The sequence below is a fragment of the Populus alba genome, chromosome 1, assembly GCF_005239225.2.
Source record: "Populus alba chromosome 1, ASM523922v2, whole genome shotgun sequence".
NCBI classification, from domain to species: Eukaryota; Viridiplantae; Streptophyta; class Magnoliopsida; order Malpighiales; family Salicaceae; genus Populus; species Populus alba.
The window spans coordinates 8,482,884-8,502,135 of NC_133284.1; the positions used below are offsets into that span (position 1 = coordinate 8,482,884).

Here is a 19,252-nt window from a genome sequence, read left to right on the forward strand (position 1 = left end):
CTTGTGATTTTGCAAAATTGATGAGTGTATATTTTATGATCAAATTCAGATCCAATTTAGTTTGTATCAATTAATAATGTCAAATATGTTTATTAACATGTTATTTTCTTTTGTGTGTGTGTGTCTATATATATATATATATATATATATATATATATAGAAAAAGAGCCTAAATACTACTGAATCATAAGATTTATTAGCGATTTAGACAAATTTTATACTATAATTAATTATCAGGCTCGCAAAACTTATTGTTGAGCATACGGAGTCGGCATGCATAGCATTTTTCAAGTCTGCTCTATTTCATTTAGCAAAAGTAATATAATGAAGCTAAAAATTACAACCTTCCAGATAATGATTAAGTATCCATTCATCAATATTCTATAACTCTTCGTGAGCAAAAGCGTAGTTACATGTACATTTGGGTCATGACCCAAATGAAAAAAACTCACATGAGAGGACTCAAAATGGGGAAAAAAACGATAATATATATATCCTCTTCAAACGACTCGTCTCTCGTTCTCAAGCCCTTCAGGACTTTCCACGATACTCTCCAAAGAGGGTTTCCATGTCTTAGCTTTCATCGTTCTCCCTCTCTCTATCTCTCCCAAAACATCTTCTAGCTTCTTTCCTCCATTGACCTTTAGCTGAAACAATAACCACTCTAGCTCCTCCTTTGTAAGCACGATCTTAACCTTAAGACTTGAACCTTTCTCAAAGTTACCACTTTCCTTCACGAACTCTAGTTCTTTCTTTTCCTGGTGAAGCTCCTTCATGTTATCATCCTCTTCATGCTGCCTTCTTGTGCTGGGCTTTATGCAATTTCCCATATTTTGAAGTCGAAAAGGAAGAAGAAGAAGAAGAAGCCCTAGACGTAAAATGGTTTTGGGAGCTCAAAAAATGAAGAATATATAAAAGGGAAAGGTACAACAATGGAAAAGTCGGTGCCAAACGCTTCAACTCGTGAATATGAGGTGGAAGGGAGTCATGGTATTTATAGGGGTTAGGTGCCCATAATTTACGTAGAATTTCTTAAACATGAGTAATGATTTTTCTATTTGCTAAGAGACACACTAAATTTCAAGGAATACGACACAACTACTTGTGTGCCATTTTATTAAATTAGTTACGTACATTTATTTATTTTTCTTTACAAGTAGTTGAGTGCTAGCCAAAGAGAGAGCTGCCTGGACGTCTCTTAAGTCTTATCGGCTTCTATATTTATTCATTGTAATTATTTTCCGCCATTTTTAAAGAATCCATGGTCCCATTGGGAGAATTTACCTCTTAACAATGAAAGATTCTTCGGGAATAGCTATATATCCAAGCACAATGAAACACCTTTCGATTCGAAAATGTTTTTTTATTACTCCCCTGATAGACAGGAAGCCGATAGAATTGTGGTTTGAGACCTTGAATTATGAATATAATTAATGGAGATGATAGTGACTTTGAGTATTAAGCTATGAGAAAGAGGCAGCATTTAAGTAGAAAATACATAGTATATCTTTCCCATGATCGAGATTTCACCAACCCTAGATTATTAGACTTCAACGCAGTGAAAGTTGAATAACGAGGCACATGATTTACTGGATGAAGAGAATTTCAACTTTCATCAAATTAAATTGATATTCATAACCAATATGTTTTGTTATGTGGAGGAGATTCTATTATTGTTTAATTATTAAGGTTGTCTTTGCCTTGGGCAGGTTCATTGTAACATGACCTAGTCACTCAAAACATAATTAATAATTTTAAATTTCAGCAGTATAATTATTAATATGATTATCATTAAAAATTTATATGATTATTAATTTTAGAATTTATAAAATTAATTAAGATACATACAAACTGGTCTGAACATTCATATTAATTTTAAAAAATAAAAATAAATAATTCTCAAACTTGATTTTTTATAAACTACCATGTCAAATTTTAACTTGAAGGATGTCTCACGGTGACAATATCTTTGAACCAGTATTTATACTCCAATACTAGTTAGCATTGTCAGCTGCCCTCCATATTTGAATTAATTATGCATTTATAAGTAATAAAAAGATTTTTTTTACAGGAATTTAAATTTAAATACTAACGATAATAATAAATCTATTTGGTTTCTTAATTTTCCCATGCATTGTGAAAACATTCAGCATCTTGGGCATCTTTTTCTTTTTTAATTTCCTGATGTGACCCGGGTTTTAAATGCAAGACCCGGGCTTGTCTGCCATCACTTTGGATCTTGCTAAAGCTTCAGAATAATTCAGAGACATGGGAAGGGAGAAATGGTTTCTTTTCTTGACATAGAATATTGAAAAGCTGTAGCACACTGGACTTGTTTTCCACAATTTCGCATGGTTATGAGAATTTAAAGCATATTTTTTTCTGACAGACAGTGTGTTACCCGGAGGTCAACAAAACCCGTTCTCCGGGTGTGAACATGACTACGCACATGAATATCCCTCCCGACCATGCGCAATGTCAAGGTTTGATATGGTAAACAAAGTGGACTGCTTTGGCCATTTGTCTGTACTGATGTTCATCGGAATGACCTCAGCTCCTCTGTTCTCAGTTTTCTTGTTCGGAGCCACCAGTTATTCCGGCTGAATTCTCGATTGTCGAGTATGATTCGTGCGTCCATTATGCTCTTTACGGTCATTTGCAAGGGCCACGGAAAGAAAATTGATGTAAAATATCCTCTGTGAGTTTCTTGTTAGGCTGATGCTTCCTTGAGCTGAAACAGTCAAGCTGAAGCACAGCGTTTAACTTTAATAGGAACCTCAGATCTTGTGGAAGAGCATTGTCGTGGGAACGTTAAGCTCGGTTGCTTAAGAACTTGATTATGATTTATTTAGCAAAATCTCAACATCTTTTGCTAGTTTCAACTTATGATTGCACTAAAAAAAGAGGGACAAGAAAAATCCTCTCTTGACTCTTGGATGTCTTTACCCCTTGATGGCTCTTTGGATAAAAAGGCACCCTTCTAGTTATTGTTGTAAAATTTTTTTAAAAAAAAATATTTTTTATTTGAAAATATATTAAAATAATATATTTTTATTTTTTAAAAATTATTTTTAACATCAACGCATCAAAATGATCTAAAACACTAAAAAATATATTAATTTCAAATAAAAAAAATTAAATTTTTTCAAAAACAATTTTAAAACACAAAAATAAACATGAGGAAAGTCAAAACATGTTATTTAAAGTAATCGTGACATTCAATGCTGTTTTAGAGAAAAGTTTTGTGTCGCTTAATTTTTCTTTTTTATCTAACCATGAAAAAAAAAGTTGTTTTGTTGGATAAATAATATTTTTATTGAATGTATATATAATTACATTTTAAATCTTTGATGTGTAAAAACTAAAATGACTTGTTTTTTTTTATGAAGACTTGCTTTTCTTTAATTTCAATTGCAAAAATTCATCTTATGATAGTTTAACCTAATATATTTTTTAAAAAAATTATAATTAAAAGTATTTTTCTGAGACCTATTTATTTATAAACTGCAACTTCAAAAGCTATTATAATATTAAATACACACTTAGATTCCACCAGAAAAAAATAAAAAGCACAACAAATAGCTCTAAGTCATCTAAGTTATTACTGAAACAGCTAAAAGGCATGGGACAGTTTAATTGTTCATATGAACAATAAACCAGATTAATATATTATTTTAATTACTTGATTACCAAATTCTCGTGGTGGCTCAATGGTTAAGGCGCGTGTCAAATGTGGAGAGTGCGGATTCAAGGCAACAGTCAACAAGCATGTTTTATTAATTTTGATGTCGTTTTTCTTTATTTTTTATATAAAAAAAGGTGCGGAAAATAAATCATCATAAAAAAAAATAAAAATAAAAAAGCTCAGACCCACCAACACAGGTTTTGTTGTGACATGCTCTTTTGATTTTTGTATTAGTCATTTGGGTTTTTTTTATCTTTTTCTTTAGATTTTTTAAAATTTTATTTTTTAATATGAAGATTTCATTTCCTTTGGGTTTTCGAGCCTCTTTTCATCTTTTTTTTTTTTTAATTTTATCTTTTAATATATTTTTTTTTTTATTTATTTTATTATTTGGTATTGGGTTGATAATAAATCCATTTTAATATCTTTTTATTATATAATAAAAGTTTTTTTTTTATTTTTATCTTTTGATTTTTAGTTCTTAAATTTCATCCTTTAATATAAAATTTTTATTTTCTTTGTGTTTTTTATTTCAATTTCATCATTTAGTATAAAATTTTTGTTTAATTTTATCTTTTAATATTGAGTTTTTTTTTTTATTTAAACCTATCCAATAAACAAAATGCAACTCCAATATAATTTAATTTAAAATTCAGGCTAAATAAAAATAGTGAGGTAAAGATTTTTCAAGGCTAAACATTTACTTTCAATTTTTGTTTTTTTTTCTATTCAAACTGCAAGAAGAGCGCGTTCAATACACTAGTGAATTACAAAGGCAGAAGCTTGTTCAAGGCATCTTTTTTAAAAAAGAATTCCAGGACGCTCTGCTTTAGCAGAGTTTTGCTCACATGAAGTTGTCATTGTTTTATTAAGATCAAGGAAACTTCGCTTTCCAAAGATCGGTGGGAACAATAATGCTCCCTCGAAAGTCTCAACTTGTCTGGTATTTTAATGTTTTTGCAAGACTGGTAACTGTTGAAGCATATGAGGACTTGGTCTTAAATCTTCACAATGGGGCGACAACAACCTACTTTGGGCCAGCTTGTTTTGACAAAATGACACTACCCATCAGGAAAAGAGTTTGTCGACGAGCAAATCAGATTCTTTCAATCTTTCACACCAACCATGCATGGCAAAGGAAAAAGGAAACAAAGCCAAAACCCCTCGAGCTCGACTCATAATTAGGCTCACAAAAGTACACTTGCAATCTAGGCCTTGATTGATGAACCTCACGTGGCGCAACCGAAGGTGAACTAGGATATCTGTGTGAACACAGCCAAATCCTAACCCTTATTACGTAAGCTGACCCCAGGATCTGGCTTGCTTTCTACCATGATCAGAACATCACACACATGACATGCAAAGATCTCTCAAGACAAAGCACCGTTGTATCAAGATTCCACAGTGCTCTGTTCCATCTCAAATTCAAATGCCCATTACACAACCAAGAACAGAGTAAGTGCCATTGCCAGCAACCAACAAAATGAAAACTGGTGCAAAGAAACTGTTAATTGAAAATCACTAGATATCATGCATAAAAAGGGACACACACCTTAGCCTCCAACAAAAAAAGGTAGCCAAAACCACCAGCTCAAGAGAATTCACTAACCATAAGGAATATCGCAATTCCAATACATACTAGAAAAATCCAAGTTAAATCTTGAAGTTAATAAGCACATAAGCCTACACAGTAAATGGTTTATACTGATGGAGCATGCTAGCTAAAATCATCAGGTTCTTCACAGGATTTTTAGAAGAGGCTCAAGCTCTGAAACCAACAAAAGGAGGTTAAATTAACATACATGACCAAAATATAGAGATCCAAGTACAACTCACTGCATTCGCCTGCGCTTCTTTGCAAGATTTTCAAAAATCTGGTGGACATCAGAACTTGTGATTGTCTTCGACGTGTCAAATGACTCCTGCAGAAAAACATGGATATATGCATCAGTGCTGCATATTTGCTTTCAAAATATAAACTTGAACTAAAGTAGAGGAAAAGCTAAATTTTACAGCTTTGTTTGCAAGATTGCATATCACAGAGTAAGCTATAAGGTGTGATATCAAGGACCTACCAAAAAGGAACAGAACTCATCCTTAAAGTCTGCAATACCATTTAGAATCTCCACCTTCTCAATATGGCCAAGTTTATTGAAAAAACTCAGCTCAGCGCCCTCCTGTTGCTGCAATTTTTCTTCCCTCTTCTGTTTGGCCATGTTCTCATACTCAGCAATTGTGTCCTCCCTGTCAAGGAGGTAATTTATTTGCTTCTGGTTGTACATATCCAAGCATTTTTCACATCTGCACAGGATGTCCCTCCAGCTTTTGGAAAGAAATAATGGTTTGCCTTCTGAAACAGGTGAAGTAACTTCCACATCGATTCCAAGAACACACGTAGTATGAAGATTGGTATCTTTTGTGCATTGGTCTGAGTCATTTGGCCCACTACTCTTCCCAGAACTTTCTCCAACAACAGATGCATTTCCAGCAGCCACAGATTGACAATTAGAATTAGCTGTTGCATTATCCTTTTCAGAAGAATCATGAGCACAAATATCAATCTCAAGCTTCCCAGAACCACAAGCTGAAGAGACATTTTCCAACACACCCTTATTTTTGGCATTACTAGCAGTGGCATCACCTTTCTGCCCCCCAGCTTCCCAAATCGTCTGAGGATATAGTGTCAGAAAAGAACAAACTGTAGAGCATGTCTTGCATATAAAATCCTCATACAGAGGCTCTCCTTCCTCGTCTCTCGGGATCTGTAAACCAAGGAAATGTGTGGGTAGTTCATAATCACACAACTTAATCAGAACCATTATGGCTTAAAGAGTGCCAAAATTATAAAAAATACCAGCTATCCCTTTACAAAGGTGTGGTCCTGGGGAGGGAAGTTCAAACTGGGAAGACAGTTTTGAAATTGTGTTTGCAAGTGCAATCTGAAGCCTAAAATATGCAAACCCCTTGGTTGTGGACCCTACACAAAATAATTGGATGTCGCTGATGATTACATCATGCATTGTGAACTGAATTAACTTGATCATGTCTCCAAAATAATGCCAAGTATGATACCATCAAACTTATTAACCAATAAAACCATAAATCACAGAATCACATGAAAGTTGCAGATATATCAACCAGATTTTTCTACCAACAGTAGGCTGTAGTGAGGGTAGGGAGTGAAGGGTGTTATGAATCCCAACTTGCAAAAGAAAAGTTTGGGAGAGAGACAAACTGAAAGTATGGTTGTCCAACAAAACAACCCTGCCATAAATAACACATACAAGAATTAAGTGAACATGGAAGAAAACATCAGCTTGTCAACCTACTTTATTATGCATCTGAGGATTATCCCCACTCGGACAACACAATGTTTACGCTAAACAATGATGCCAAAAAGTAATTGCGTGAAAGAAAGAGGCAAAGATATTGAGATCAAAGAGGGAACAACCAGGCTACCAACCTCATTGAAAGACTCTAGACCAAGATGCTCCTCGTGGAACCAGTCTTCGCACATAATGCACTGTATCATCTCTTCTTGTGCCTTAGCATCTGGATCAGGATAGGGCCGATCACAAGAGCAGTATAAACCTTTAAAGTTATGATTATACAAATTTTCAGCATTTTCCACATTTTTCTTCGGGAAAAGCTTGCAGACGAACTCCCCAAATTTTGAATTGCCACAATCGCACCGAAAATTTCTCTTGGTCCATAACTCCACAATCTTTTTGCATGTGGAAACAGCAAAAGGCACCAGTAAATGTACAGTAAATTTAACCAGACAGATGTTATTTAAGAGAAGGCATGGGGAGTGGAATGCTGATGAACTGCCATAGGTGTGGATAAATACTTAATTTCGAAGTTGTACATTCAGATTATAAGTTTGGTTTTGAAGTGAAGTTTTCAACCTCCTTTTAAAAATGCTAGAATGTGATGAAGATTTTATCAATTCTGGTGTAACTTTATTTTTGTATGTTGCAATGTTTTTGTATAGGTAAATCTAACTTTATTTTTGTAAACACCAGTCCACCAGTGGTTTTCAATTTCTATTAAACACTTTTAAGGGCATGAAATTAGTTTTGATCTTGCATTATGGTTTGCAAGGAAACATCTTCCTCCTAATCATGCCTCCATATTTCAAATTTGGATCCAGGTGCCCTGTAAATTTGTTAACATTTCATGAAAGTAACAAACATCACATTACAAAACTTTTAGCATTCGCAAGATTATAAATGGATTCAGCAGCTATATTTATAGAATTTTGTTTCATCTCATGATGTGCTTGAACATTGCCTCATTTTGCCAGTGTTCTTGCTAATGTAAATAGCATCTTTTTAGCCAGTCAATATGAGATCATGTCATAGGACCTCACATTGGTTTTAAATCAAATTGAAAGTTGGGACATTAAATTTACTAGGAATTAACCCAATCAACGATCAAACCTCTATACTAAAAGGAAAATACAACAAGTACCTCATGGCCATCATGGCAAGACAAACTACAAGCAGTGCAAACTCCAGCATTTCCATCCGGAGTGCAAGTCAGACATGAAAAAATAGCTTGTCTCTTCATATATCCAATGTTATAAGTGCACTCCTCTCCTTCATCTCCACCCAAAACCAAATCTGCATTCTTTGAAATCAACAACCGAGATAAAAAGCACATAAAAAAGTTAGAGAGTAATTTTATTGAAATCTAACAAGCAGACAATTAATTGAATTATACATATGTAATCTACCCACACGATCAAAGATTACATCATCTTATGGAGCAATACCAAAGCAACCCGTTTGAAACATAATGCATTTTCATTGAGATTACTGCTAGAGGTAACATATTTCATGATAGAAAATTTAGATAGAGATAGCTGCAGTTATCATAATCCAAATCAACTTTTAGCCTTTATTCACTAAGTCTAGTCATGAACTTGTGGTGTTGTGATATCTATCGAATTTCCTAAATGTTGGAAAAAGATCAAAACTCTCTTGTTTAGCAATTAAGAACCGATTACTAAACCAATTTGTACCCTAAAGTTTCAGATGTCCAATCCACTTTGCAAATACAAACATCAATCTCGATTAAAAGACTTTTCATATGTACCAAAACCCTAAACTACACAAAGCATATGACTCAGGACCCTAACTTGATTTCCTCCTAGCAACCAATCAAATAGCACAAAATCAACAATAGCAACCAAAAGGGTAAAAATAATAATTGGTACTTTCACTCAGCTAAAACAAACGAAAGATTACCAATTCCTCTGCTTCAACGTTGTTGAGGTACTCATCAATAGTAACAGTTTGTTCGACCTCATCATCAAATACACCATCCATCCTTTCAATAAAGTCCGAGAATTTGAAACTTTATGCTTTCTACCTGAAATTAAAGCAGAGAAAAGGAGATGTTAATGATAGTTTCCTTCAAAAAAGCGTTGGTTTTGATTTGGGAAAATTTATGGGCTTGACCTAAAACTAAGAAACCCTAACTTATTTATTCACTATTAAGTAAGTAAATGAGTTATTGGGATAAAGGGAACCTACCTGATTGAATTTTGTTGATTTCTAATATTTTTTTGGGTTTGGTGATGGGATTATGAGAGGGAGGGAGGGATGTGTTGCCTGTGTATTGAGAGAGAAGACAGAGTTTGTTAGTCTTATATGGGAGTGTTAAGGACTGCACGGACAGTTTCCCGCCATGAAGAACGGTATGTGTTAGTTGAAGGTGCATCCTTTTAACAAGTTGAACTTTTAATGCTACTTTCCCTCCAGTTTGAGGTTTGTGTGTGGAATGGCTTGTCTCATGTTTTCCTTCCCATTTGAAGTTGAACACTTCAAATTTTTCCTCTTTCATCTTTTTTAACATTAGATTGCGATTGCATTGCTCAAGAATCTCATTTCCGTACATTATGAGACCGCTTCAAATAACGTGGAATGGTACTATAGTTATATTAAGAGAGAAAAAAAATTGAATATGTATCAATTCGAATTTAGATAAGATAATGGAGATCTAATTGAAGAAAAACTTAAAAAAGTATTTCAAGATTATTCTTCCCATTCAAAAAGAAATATATTAATATTTAATATTTATGGATCAGAATTTATCAAAAAAATTCAAATAATTTTTCACTGGCCTAAGCTTATTTTTACGAAGAATTAGACCTTAGGAGGATTTGGAAACAAGTTTGGGCCCACGCCAAGCACATGCCTGGTACTTATGGTCTCAACCATCACACTTGAGCCCACGCGCGAGGCAACTATTTAGCGCTCGTAGGCTTAGGCTCCACACCTAAGTCCAGTTATTGAATGCACGCATAAGCCTTGTCTTATGGTCTAAACTCGACATTTATTTACTTGGGAGTTTTTTTTTTTTGTCAAACTCAATCCTTTTTTGTTTAAATCTTACTTAATTTGCACCAATACAAGAATCTCTCATGGTCTATTATATTTTCATTTCATTAATGTTTGTATAAAAGATTTGTATCTCTTATTAGTGCATGTGTAAGGATATTTATCCATTGTTTAAATTATCATGACAAAATAACTTTCCGAACCTCTTTCTTAAATAAAAAAAACTAGGTTCACGAGATATAAATATTATTGAACTACTTAGACAAGGGGTGAATAATCTTTTTATTCTCAATATATACACATATCACGATCTTCTATTTTAGAGAATTCATTACACAACAAAACAAGAAACAAACAACATTGTTCTTAGAATTTAATATTTTTTTTGCATGTTTATTGCAATTTCTCTTTACAGAGATATTGACTTAATATAAACCTTCGTGTAGACATAGGATTTAAAGTAGTAAAATCTCAGCGAGTTATGAAAATCTAGGATGAAAAAGAAAATAAACAATGATAAAAATAACAAATGTGATGCGTAATGGATGGGATGACCTTCATAAATAAATATAGATGCATTTTGAAGGTTAAAAAATAGAGGATTTGAATTTTTGCTTAAAATTCATAACATCGACAAAATTGATAACGGGTTTCGACGAATAAAAGAATTCAAATAATTTAAAATAAATGTGTTATAATAATGAGAAATAGTTTCTGGAATTATAATGGACATGAAATATGAGAGTTGAGAAAGAATTGCACGTAAAAGGGTTAATGCAGACCCAAATAAAAATTGATAATGTTACTGTGAGCCGATAAGAAGTTAGTAAATGAAATAATCAGTAAAAATAAAAAATAAATATACTTGGGATAATAAAATGATTTTGAGTATTTATTAAAATAATTAGTATAATTTTATGCAAGGATTGAATAAAAAAATTCAGATTTCCGATTAAAAATCATAAATTATCAAGTTTTATGCTATAAGTTATAATTCTCAGTCCGACTATTTGATCGAGGTAAAATTTTATGATCAGTAGCGTCTTAACATATTTTTATATCTTGATTTAAAATTTTAGATAAATTAGAATTTAGGAATAACTAACTATTTGGAGAGATTTTTATCATCTAACTTCCGGCTGAAATTAAAACTAGATGATGAAGGAATTTGAAACATGTTTCTATGAGAAATTTGTAGTTAAGGATGTTAACTTTTAAATAAAATTTGCCTTGCTTGATTTTGATTTTTTAGGTTAATGAGAATATGAAATGTTGAGGAAGTGAATATGGTGAGCTAGTGAATTAGAATTGGGTTATATGGAATGAAAACTTATTTGACGACACCTAGTTTGGTTTGTAGTGTAGAATGGAGAATGTACGTAAAGATTTATAAGGAAAAATATTTGATTTTTGAGATGTGCTGTGTGAAAAATTTTATGAATGAATTTCTAAATTATGGCATGGGTAATAATAGTTAGCGATCAGGAGTTTGTTGGAGAAGCATCTAGAACTAGATTCAGTTTCTCGGGTGCTTGGATAGTTGGAGTAAAGGCAAGGGATTAACCCTCCATTACCTTCTTAATTGTTTATACATGCTTTTATAATCATTAAAATTACAGTAATAATTAAATTATACAATGTATTATTGTTATTATTATTAATGAAAAGCATAGAAATTGGTTGGGTAGTTTTTTTTTATTTTTTGTTAATTGATTTTTTTTTAATTTTACATGTTTATATAAGATTGATTATGAATTGATTTTTATAATTTTTTTTAAATTTTTTTATATGGTCTTGTTTTTACTATTCAAATTGTATATTTGATAGATTAACTTGGAATTATTTTTAAAAAATGTTATTGGATTAATTTAAAATGTATTTTGAATATTATTTTATTACAATCCATTGAATCTTTACTTTATTATGCTGCGAGATTATAATTTTCTTTTTAAAAATATTATCAAGTTTTTTTTTTTTTTATCATTTCATCATTTTTGATTTTTTTGTTTAATTTGGTTTATTTATTATAGTTATCTATTTTTACTAGCTTATAATGAAATAAGATAAACTTATTAAATAGTCGGATCTGAATCTTTTTTACTTCATGAAAATACACTAGCGATGCCAAATTACTTTTTTTTTCCTCATGTTAAAGAATATTTTGTTCCGAATAATGCATGTCTTATCGATCTAGAATGTGTTTTTTTTTTAGGTATTTTTTATACTTGTATTTTTAAAAAATTAAATTTTAAAAAAATATAGTCAAATATGGTTAGTTAGATTTAGATATATATTTGATAAAAATCATGATTAAAGTTTATGTGTAACAAAAAAACATATATAAAATGATTGGTTGTGATTGTTTTTTAAAAATACTTTTTATTTGGAAATAAATCAAAATAATTTTTTTTTATTTTTTAAAAATAATTTTTGATATAAGCACATCAAAATAATATGAAAATATAAAAAAATTTAATTTAAAGTAAAAAAAAATTTAAATTTTAAAAAAAATACTTTTAAAACACAAAAATAAAAATAATTTTACGAAACTCGGTTAAAAAAACATATAAAAATTACTTTACAAAAACTACGTGTTAAACTTAATATTTTATTGGATTTTTTAATATAAAATACAATTTAATATATTATCAAATATCTAACTGTATTTTTTATATAATAAACAAACACATCCGTAGTTTCAATTCTAAGTAAATCAGATAGAGCCATCTATATTTTAACAAAAAAAAAATTAAAAAACTATTTGTATTTTGGTACAGCTTATCATGATAGCTGGTGGCAAACAGATCGACATCTAACTTTGATGCTACGTGTAGCTTTCATCACTTGATGCTATTATAAAATTGCTTTCACCAGTCATTTCCTCGTCCTTTTCTGGCCTCCTTCCTTCCTCACTATCTCTTTATTCGGGGCAATAGAAAACGTCAATTGTTTAACAGCGACATCGCTGCTTCCGGGCATGTTTGTTTCTTCATTTTAAAAATATTTTTAAAAAAGAGTTAATTTTTTTTATTTTTTATTAATTTAAATTAATATATTTTTAGTGTTTTTAAATTATTTTGATGTGCCGATGTCAAAAATAATTTTTAAAAAATAAAAAAACATCATTAACATGTATTTTAGTACGAAAAAACTATTTGAAAACCAACCATAACTATACTGCTAAACAAGCTTGGTTTTGACTTTATCAAGAGAGAACTGGGATACGAGTTGCTATATATATATATATATTTGAATAAAAAAAATATTTTTAAAATTCTATTTTTGATTTCAACAAATTAAAACAACCCAAATATATATATATAAAATCATAAAATTTTGATTATACCGCTGCCTGAAAAAAAAACTCTAACTACCAAATTAACCACTTACTAAAAGAATTTAACATCATTGAATTATGTCATCGCTTTTAAATAACATTGAAATAAATATGTCATGACTTTTAAATAATATTAGAGCTTTTTATAATAATATTAAGAGTTTATTCTTGAATAATTATGTATAAATCTAATATATATATATATATATATTAAAATGTGAATATTACTCGCTAAATAAATATCTATTTTGTTATTTTTATCATAATTTTTAAATATTTTTTCTTAAACTTGTTATTTTTTATATTTTTAATGCTTCCACGTTAAATTTATCAATTAATTATTTTTTAGGTAAAACTTACTTTTAAGATTATAGTGTTTTGTCTAAAAAAGAGAGAATGCATGAATTAAGAGGAGATAGTTTTTATTAAAAAAAAAATACATTTTTTTGCCTATATTACAAATCATTAGAATGTTTTCTGATATCTGTGTTAATTGACTTTAGTTTCTGCCCAATAAACCAAACTCTCAATAAAAAAAGAAATTCGTGAAAAAAATTAATAATAAATAGGACAATTTGACTTAAAAATTATGTTTTTCATATAGAATTTAATTATTATTTTTCTTATGAATATCTATTTTAATTTTTTAACTGATATATAATTAAAAAATATAAAAAAGTACTGCTCCATAACAGGAGATCAATAAAAAAAAAATATGAATATCTATTTTAACTGATATATAATTAATTATTAACCCACTAGCTCCCAGACATGTAAAGCCAGTAGTAGGTCTCTTTCGGCTCTCTGTTATAAATAATTAAACAAGGGGTCGCATCTGTCTGAAATGCAAGTGCCGGCAGACCCGTTCAAGCCGACACTCTAATTTTCGGGTCAGCAAGTGTCCAGTACTTCAGCTGCATAAAATAACCGATGATTTATTGATTTTCACGGTAAAGAATCAAGAAAAAGAAATAAAGAAAGAATAACAGCCGTCCGTCAAGAAATCGTCGATTTTTACTCGTTGGAAACAGAGTGAATTATTCTTTAGTCTCTTGATTGTAAAAATGACCCCTTCATATTTAAAAATCTACAACTTAGTCCCTCAACTCTTGTTGGCCATTGTCTTATCAAAACGTTTTTTCTGTTCTCTTTAAGAAGTTAAATTATCAAAGGGTGAATTTAAGATTTAGAAAAACAAGAGCGTGTTTGAATTGAATCCAAAATACAGGAAAACAAGAATAAAGGGACTGAGTTATAATTGGATTCAAAATCTAGAGACCAAAGAAAATTCTATTGTGGAAAAATCATGTTGACCGGTGAAATTCTAAAAGTATTTGTGGGGATTGTTTTTAAAATATTTTTTTGTTTGGTAATATATTTATTTTAAAATTTTAATTTTTTTTGAAAGCGTTTTTAAAAGGAAGCAATAAACTGCTCTTCTTCAAATGTACGGAATCACTAGAATCAATAAAACCATAGCGTTTTTTAGTTCCCAAGAAATGGCTCCTCCAGTATTCTTCCTCTTTTTACTCTTCCTTCAAAAAGCAACCAGCAACAACACCACTTGCCATAATCCATGCCTTAGAAACAGCCTAGAGGTTCGATTCCCTTTCGGATTTGACAACAATAGATGCAGCTATCCAGGTTTCAAGCTCTCATGCGACGATAAAAACCAGATCATAACCCTAGACCTTCCAAACATAGGCAACTTCACTGTCCGAAACATCAACTACGGTAGGCAAACAGTAACTATAACAGACCCACAAAACTGCCTCGCGAAGAAATTCATAGACTCATCATTTGACCTGTCAGGATCCCCCTTCATTCCTGAATACTACAATCGTTTCTTCACCTTCCTTAATTGCTCATCAAATTCTACCACCGTTATATCAGGGATAAGGCGCGTTAATTGCCTTAGCAACGAGAATTTCACTGTTGTGACCTTGCCAACAGACATTTACGAGTCGTTTCCTGATTTCATACCACCTTTTTGTACAGAACTGAAGAAAAGAGTGCCGGTTCCTGTTCCTTGGTATCGGTGGTCAGATAGTGAAACGAGATTAATCTGGAATGAACCCTATTGTCTGCCGTGTGAAGTGGACGGTGGGACCTGTCAATTCAAGGGGACTACTGGCCTGACCATTGATTGCAACGGTCAAAGCAAAGGTATGTTTTCTGAAAAACGTTAATAGCTGGTCGGAGCAGTCGTGCCTGTAGCGACTTTTCCATCTAAACTGTTCATAACCCCCACATCCCCTCAAGAGGGAGTCTCCACAAGCATGATTTGCCTCCACAAGTTCTCTACTAAAATGATATATATTACATCTAGGATTGAACATAGGATAAAATGATGATGATTCTAGGGTGATTTTTTCATGATGATATATTATTTTCGCTTTATTAATTACAAGATTAAGAGTAGGCACGTAGAGAAATAGAATTTATCATGATTGAATTTTTAGTAATAACTAATAACTTACTAAAAATTCAGCCATTGGGTAATCAAAATTGAAAATGATCCTGTGCACATTATTTAACAGTGCATATGATTTTAGTGGTCATAAAACGCTACAGAATGTCTTGAAAGGGTCTTAGCTACCAGGGGAAGAAGATGAATACTGATCGATTGAGCTTCAAAGTCAAATTGCTAGTAAAAAAAAAAACGGGACAAGGGAGAGGTTGGGTGGTCACATGATTCCGTAGGGTGGGGAATCGCTTTCTGTATGAACGCTGAAACTGCAATTGCATACGTGTCAGCTCTTTATAGGGAGACATTCAGTAACATTCCACGCAAGAACTAAAAGTCAAGAAATTAACCCGGAAGTTAGATTTTTTAATTTCTCAGAAAATCTTGCACTCTGATTCCTTATTTGTTGTGTTAGAATCTTCCCATTCTTTGCTCATGAGATCAACGAATGTCAAATTTTTGAGTGTTATGTGGGGATGGTGAATTTCCCCAAAGTCATAGGTTTTTTTTTTTTTAATTTAAGTTTAGGTGGAATGCTTGGTTGTTATGCTGTCTCACATCGTTGTGATTTGTAAATGACCAAGGACTTGTTCACCAAATGATTTTTTTTAATGAATGAATACATTTTGGCAGTGTTTAGTATTTTTCTCAAAATTATAATATTTTTTTATAAAATTTATTTTTAGTATTAACACATTAAAATAATTCAAAAATATAAAATTAAAATTTATTTTTTAAAAAATAAAGTTAAACCACAGAAATAAACACAGGAAAACTAACTTAGAAAGAGTCAGTCCCGCTTACAAACAGAAAGCTGTGAACGAAAACAACAGGCAAAAGAAAAAACAAAAACAAATATATCTCTAATTCTTCAGGTTTCATTGCAGCTAGCTTCCTTCCATGGCTTGGTATTACACAACCTGTTTGGCACATCTTAAATAATGGACTGAGGCTCTTACAGCAGCACCCGCAGTCTGCACTCTTTCATTCCATTTGTGATAAATGAAAGCACACCATGTATTTCACCCAAAAAATGTCTGAAATCGAAGAAAGGGAGGAAACTCTTGGTTGACCAAATTGTTTAAATTAATGGTAGATTCGCAACCTAGAAAGAACATCATCTGAATATTCATTGCGCCTTTTTCCCTTTCCTTTCCTCTCTTTCTCTCTTCCTCTTCCTTTTTTTTTTTTTTTATTCTAATCCTTGTTCATGATTTTGCCTTGCTAGGTCCTCTCCCAAGAAGTGCAAAATATGGCATCATAATAGGTGCCGGAATACCAGGACTGCTATGCATCATTGGTATCGGCTCTTACGTGTTTGGAAGACTTAAGGCACGTAGCAGCGGCAGTGAATCCACCATGGAAATGTCTACCTCAGTTGCTCCACGGCCATGTGTGGTGGTTGCTGGTCTTGATGGTCCAACAATAGAATCTTACCCCAAAACCCAACTTGGTGACAGTGGAAGATTGCCTAAGCCTAATGACAACACTTGCCCTATATGTTTATCTGAGTATCAGCCCAAGGATACACTAAGGACTATCCCTGACTGCAACCATTACTTCCATGCTAATTGCGTAGATGAATGGCTTAAAATGAATGCAACGTGCCCGCTGTGTAGAAATTCACCGGACGGGTCATCTGTAATGACCCATTATCGTCAACACCATAGATGACTACTTACATTTTACAAGGTATATATTTTTGCTGTCGTTTTGATGTTCTATTGTACATGAGAGTTACTTGATTTGCATAAGTTCTTACAAGTGGCGACCAACAATGGAAGCACCTCATTTGATTTTGGTTAGTTTATACGAAAAAAATAAACTATTTTTTGTAATGCTAAAGAAATCTAATGGATAGAAAGCCTACTGATAAGAACTTTAAAGTTAACATATTTCTAAATAAAATAAAAATAATTACTTAATCCACGTACTATCAAATATAAAAAATATAGAGTATAAGTATAAGGATTGAGTAAAGCTAACAGGGTTTTAAAGAATCTCGACCCTTATCCTGGAGGGTAAACAGAAGAACCCACCAATGCTTGTAAGCAAGCATCTTCTTCTTCCTTGACTTGAATTTGACTTCTACTGCACCTTTCAATCCACATGAGTTTTTTCTTTTACCATGCCACGCGATGTAATATACAATCCATAGCATAAGGAGGTGCTACGTAACCAGAAGCAATCATAAGAGGCATTAAGCTCCAATACCACCAGCTGTATGATCATCGAGTTATTTTGGAAACTTGTTATCAAAGATCCGGCCAGTGGAAAGGAAGAAGTCAATAACATTCTTGGCTATATATAGTCTCGTGGAAGAACAAAGCATCTTGCTTCGTTAAAGTTTTGCCAGCAAGCGAACTATCATCGAGAAACTTTGAAATATTAATAGTTAAATGGGACTATATTTGTCCAAAAAATGATAGTTTCAGGGATGAAATTGCTAAAATTAACAGCAGAGGTGTAAAGGTGGCACAATCTGTGTAGTTGAAGAGGAAAATTGCCATCGAACCGTAGAATTGACCCATTCGATACAAAATTCAAGCTTCTACATATGCCAGGAAGAGCTACGCTGACGATACAATTTTGAAAGAAGGGGAGAAATAAAGAGGAAGAAACGTAGAAAATGTGAGAAACTTTAATAATACTCAACACGCCGTTTTACATGGTTCCCTATCGGTTATACATGCACCAGCTTGTAAACAATTCGGAAATTTAGTAGCGATAATATTTTTAAATTATTTTTTGTTTAAACATATATTAAATTAATATATTTTTTTATTTTTTAAAATTTTTTATATATTAGTACATCAAAACAATATAAAAGCATAAAAAAATTTATTTAAAATAAAGAAAAAAGTTAAAATAATTTTAAATACTTTTAAAATATAAAATTAAACAAACAATCCCTAGGAAGCCAAAATGACAAATACTTATTGATCCATTTTCAGACTAAGAATTTTACACCTAAGGCCTTGGGTTTTTTAATAATTAAACAAGATAATTTTTAAGACATTTTTGTTAAATTCAAAATGATAGAGAAATTCAAGATCTAAAATATTATTTAATTTGTATTTTTAATTAAATTAAAGATAATATTAATTAAATTTAACTGATTTATTCATATCTTTAATAATGCAGGTAATTTTATCAAACTCGACCAGATAAAAAAAACAAAACATCATTTTTTTTAATAAAAACTACTGATTTGATAACTTATAGGTTTACCCAATAATCTAATTTTTTTCAATGTCAATCCTGGAGTATCTTAACATTATTAGTTGAGAATTCCGGTTTTAGGCAAGCAATTTGCACCGTTTTTTCATATATATATATATACGAAAAAACGGTGCAAATTGCTTGCCTATATATATATATATATATATAATCAATCTGCGCCGAAAATAATTTAT

At 31.6% G+C, this 19,252-nt stretch overlaps 2 protein-coding genes across 2 annotated transcripts; one reads left to right on the top strand and one right to left on the bottom strand.

Annotated features, from left to right (window-relative positions):
* Positions 1-5,192: 5,192 nt before the first annotated feature.
* On the bottom strand, positions 5,193-9,521 carry LOC118033856 (uncharacterized). Its single transcript, XM_073408857.1, has 6 exons — positions 9,222-9,521; positions 8,938-9,057; positions 8,159-8,317; positions 7,149-7,409; positions 5,761-6,447; positions 5,193-5,607 (listed from the first exon to the last, which is right to left on the bottom strand). The coding sequence occupies exons 2-6, from the start codon at positions 9,016-9,018 to the stop codon at positions 5,518-5,520; spliced, it is 1,278 nt and encodes a 425-aa protein (XP_073264958.1). The 5' UTR covers positions 9,019-9,057; positions 9,222-9,521; the 3' UTR covers positions 5,193-5,517.
* A 5,305-nt stretch (positions 9,522-14,826) lies between these two features.
* On the top strand, positions 14,827-17,600 carry LOC118033865 (RING-H2 finger protein ATL20). The gene is made up of 2 exons (XM_035038999.2): positions 14,827-15,535; positions 17,065-17,600. Exons 1-2 carry the CDS (start codon positions 14,869-14,871, stop codon positions 17,508-17,510), a joined length of 1,113 nt encoding a protein of 370 aa, XP_034894890.1. The 5' UTR covers positions 14,827-14,868; the 3' UTR covers positions 17,511-17,600.
* The last annotated feature ends 1,652 nt before the right edge of the window (positions 17,601-19,252 follow it).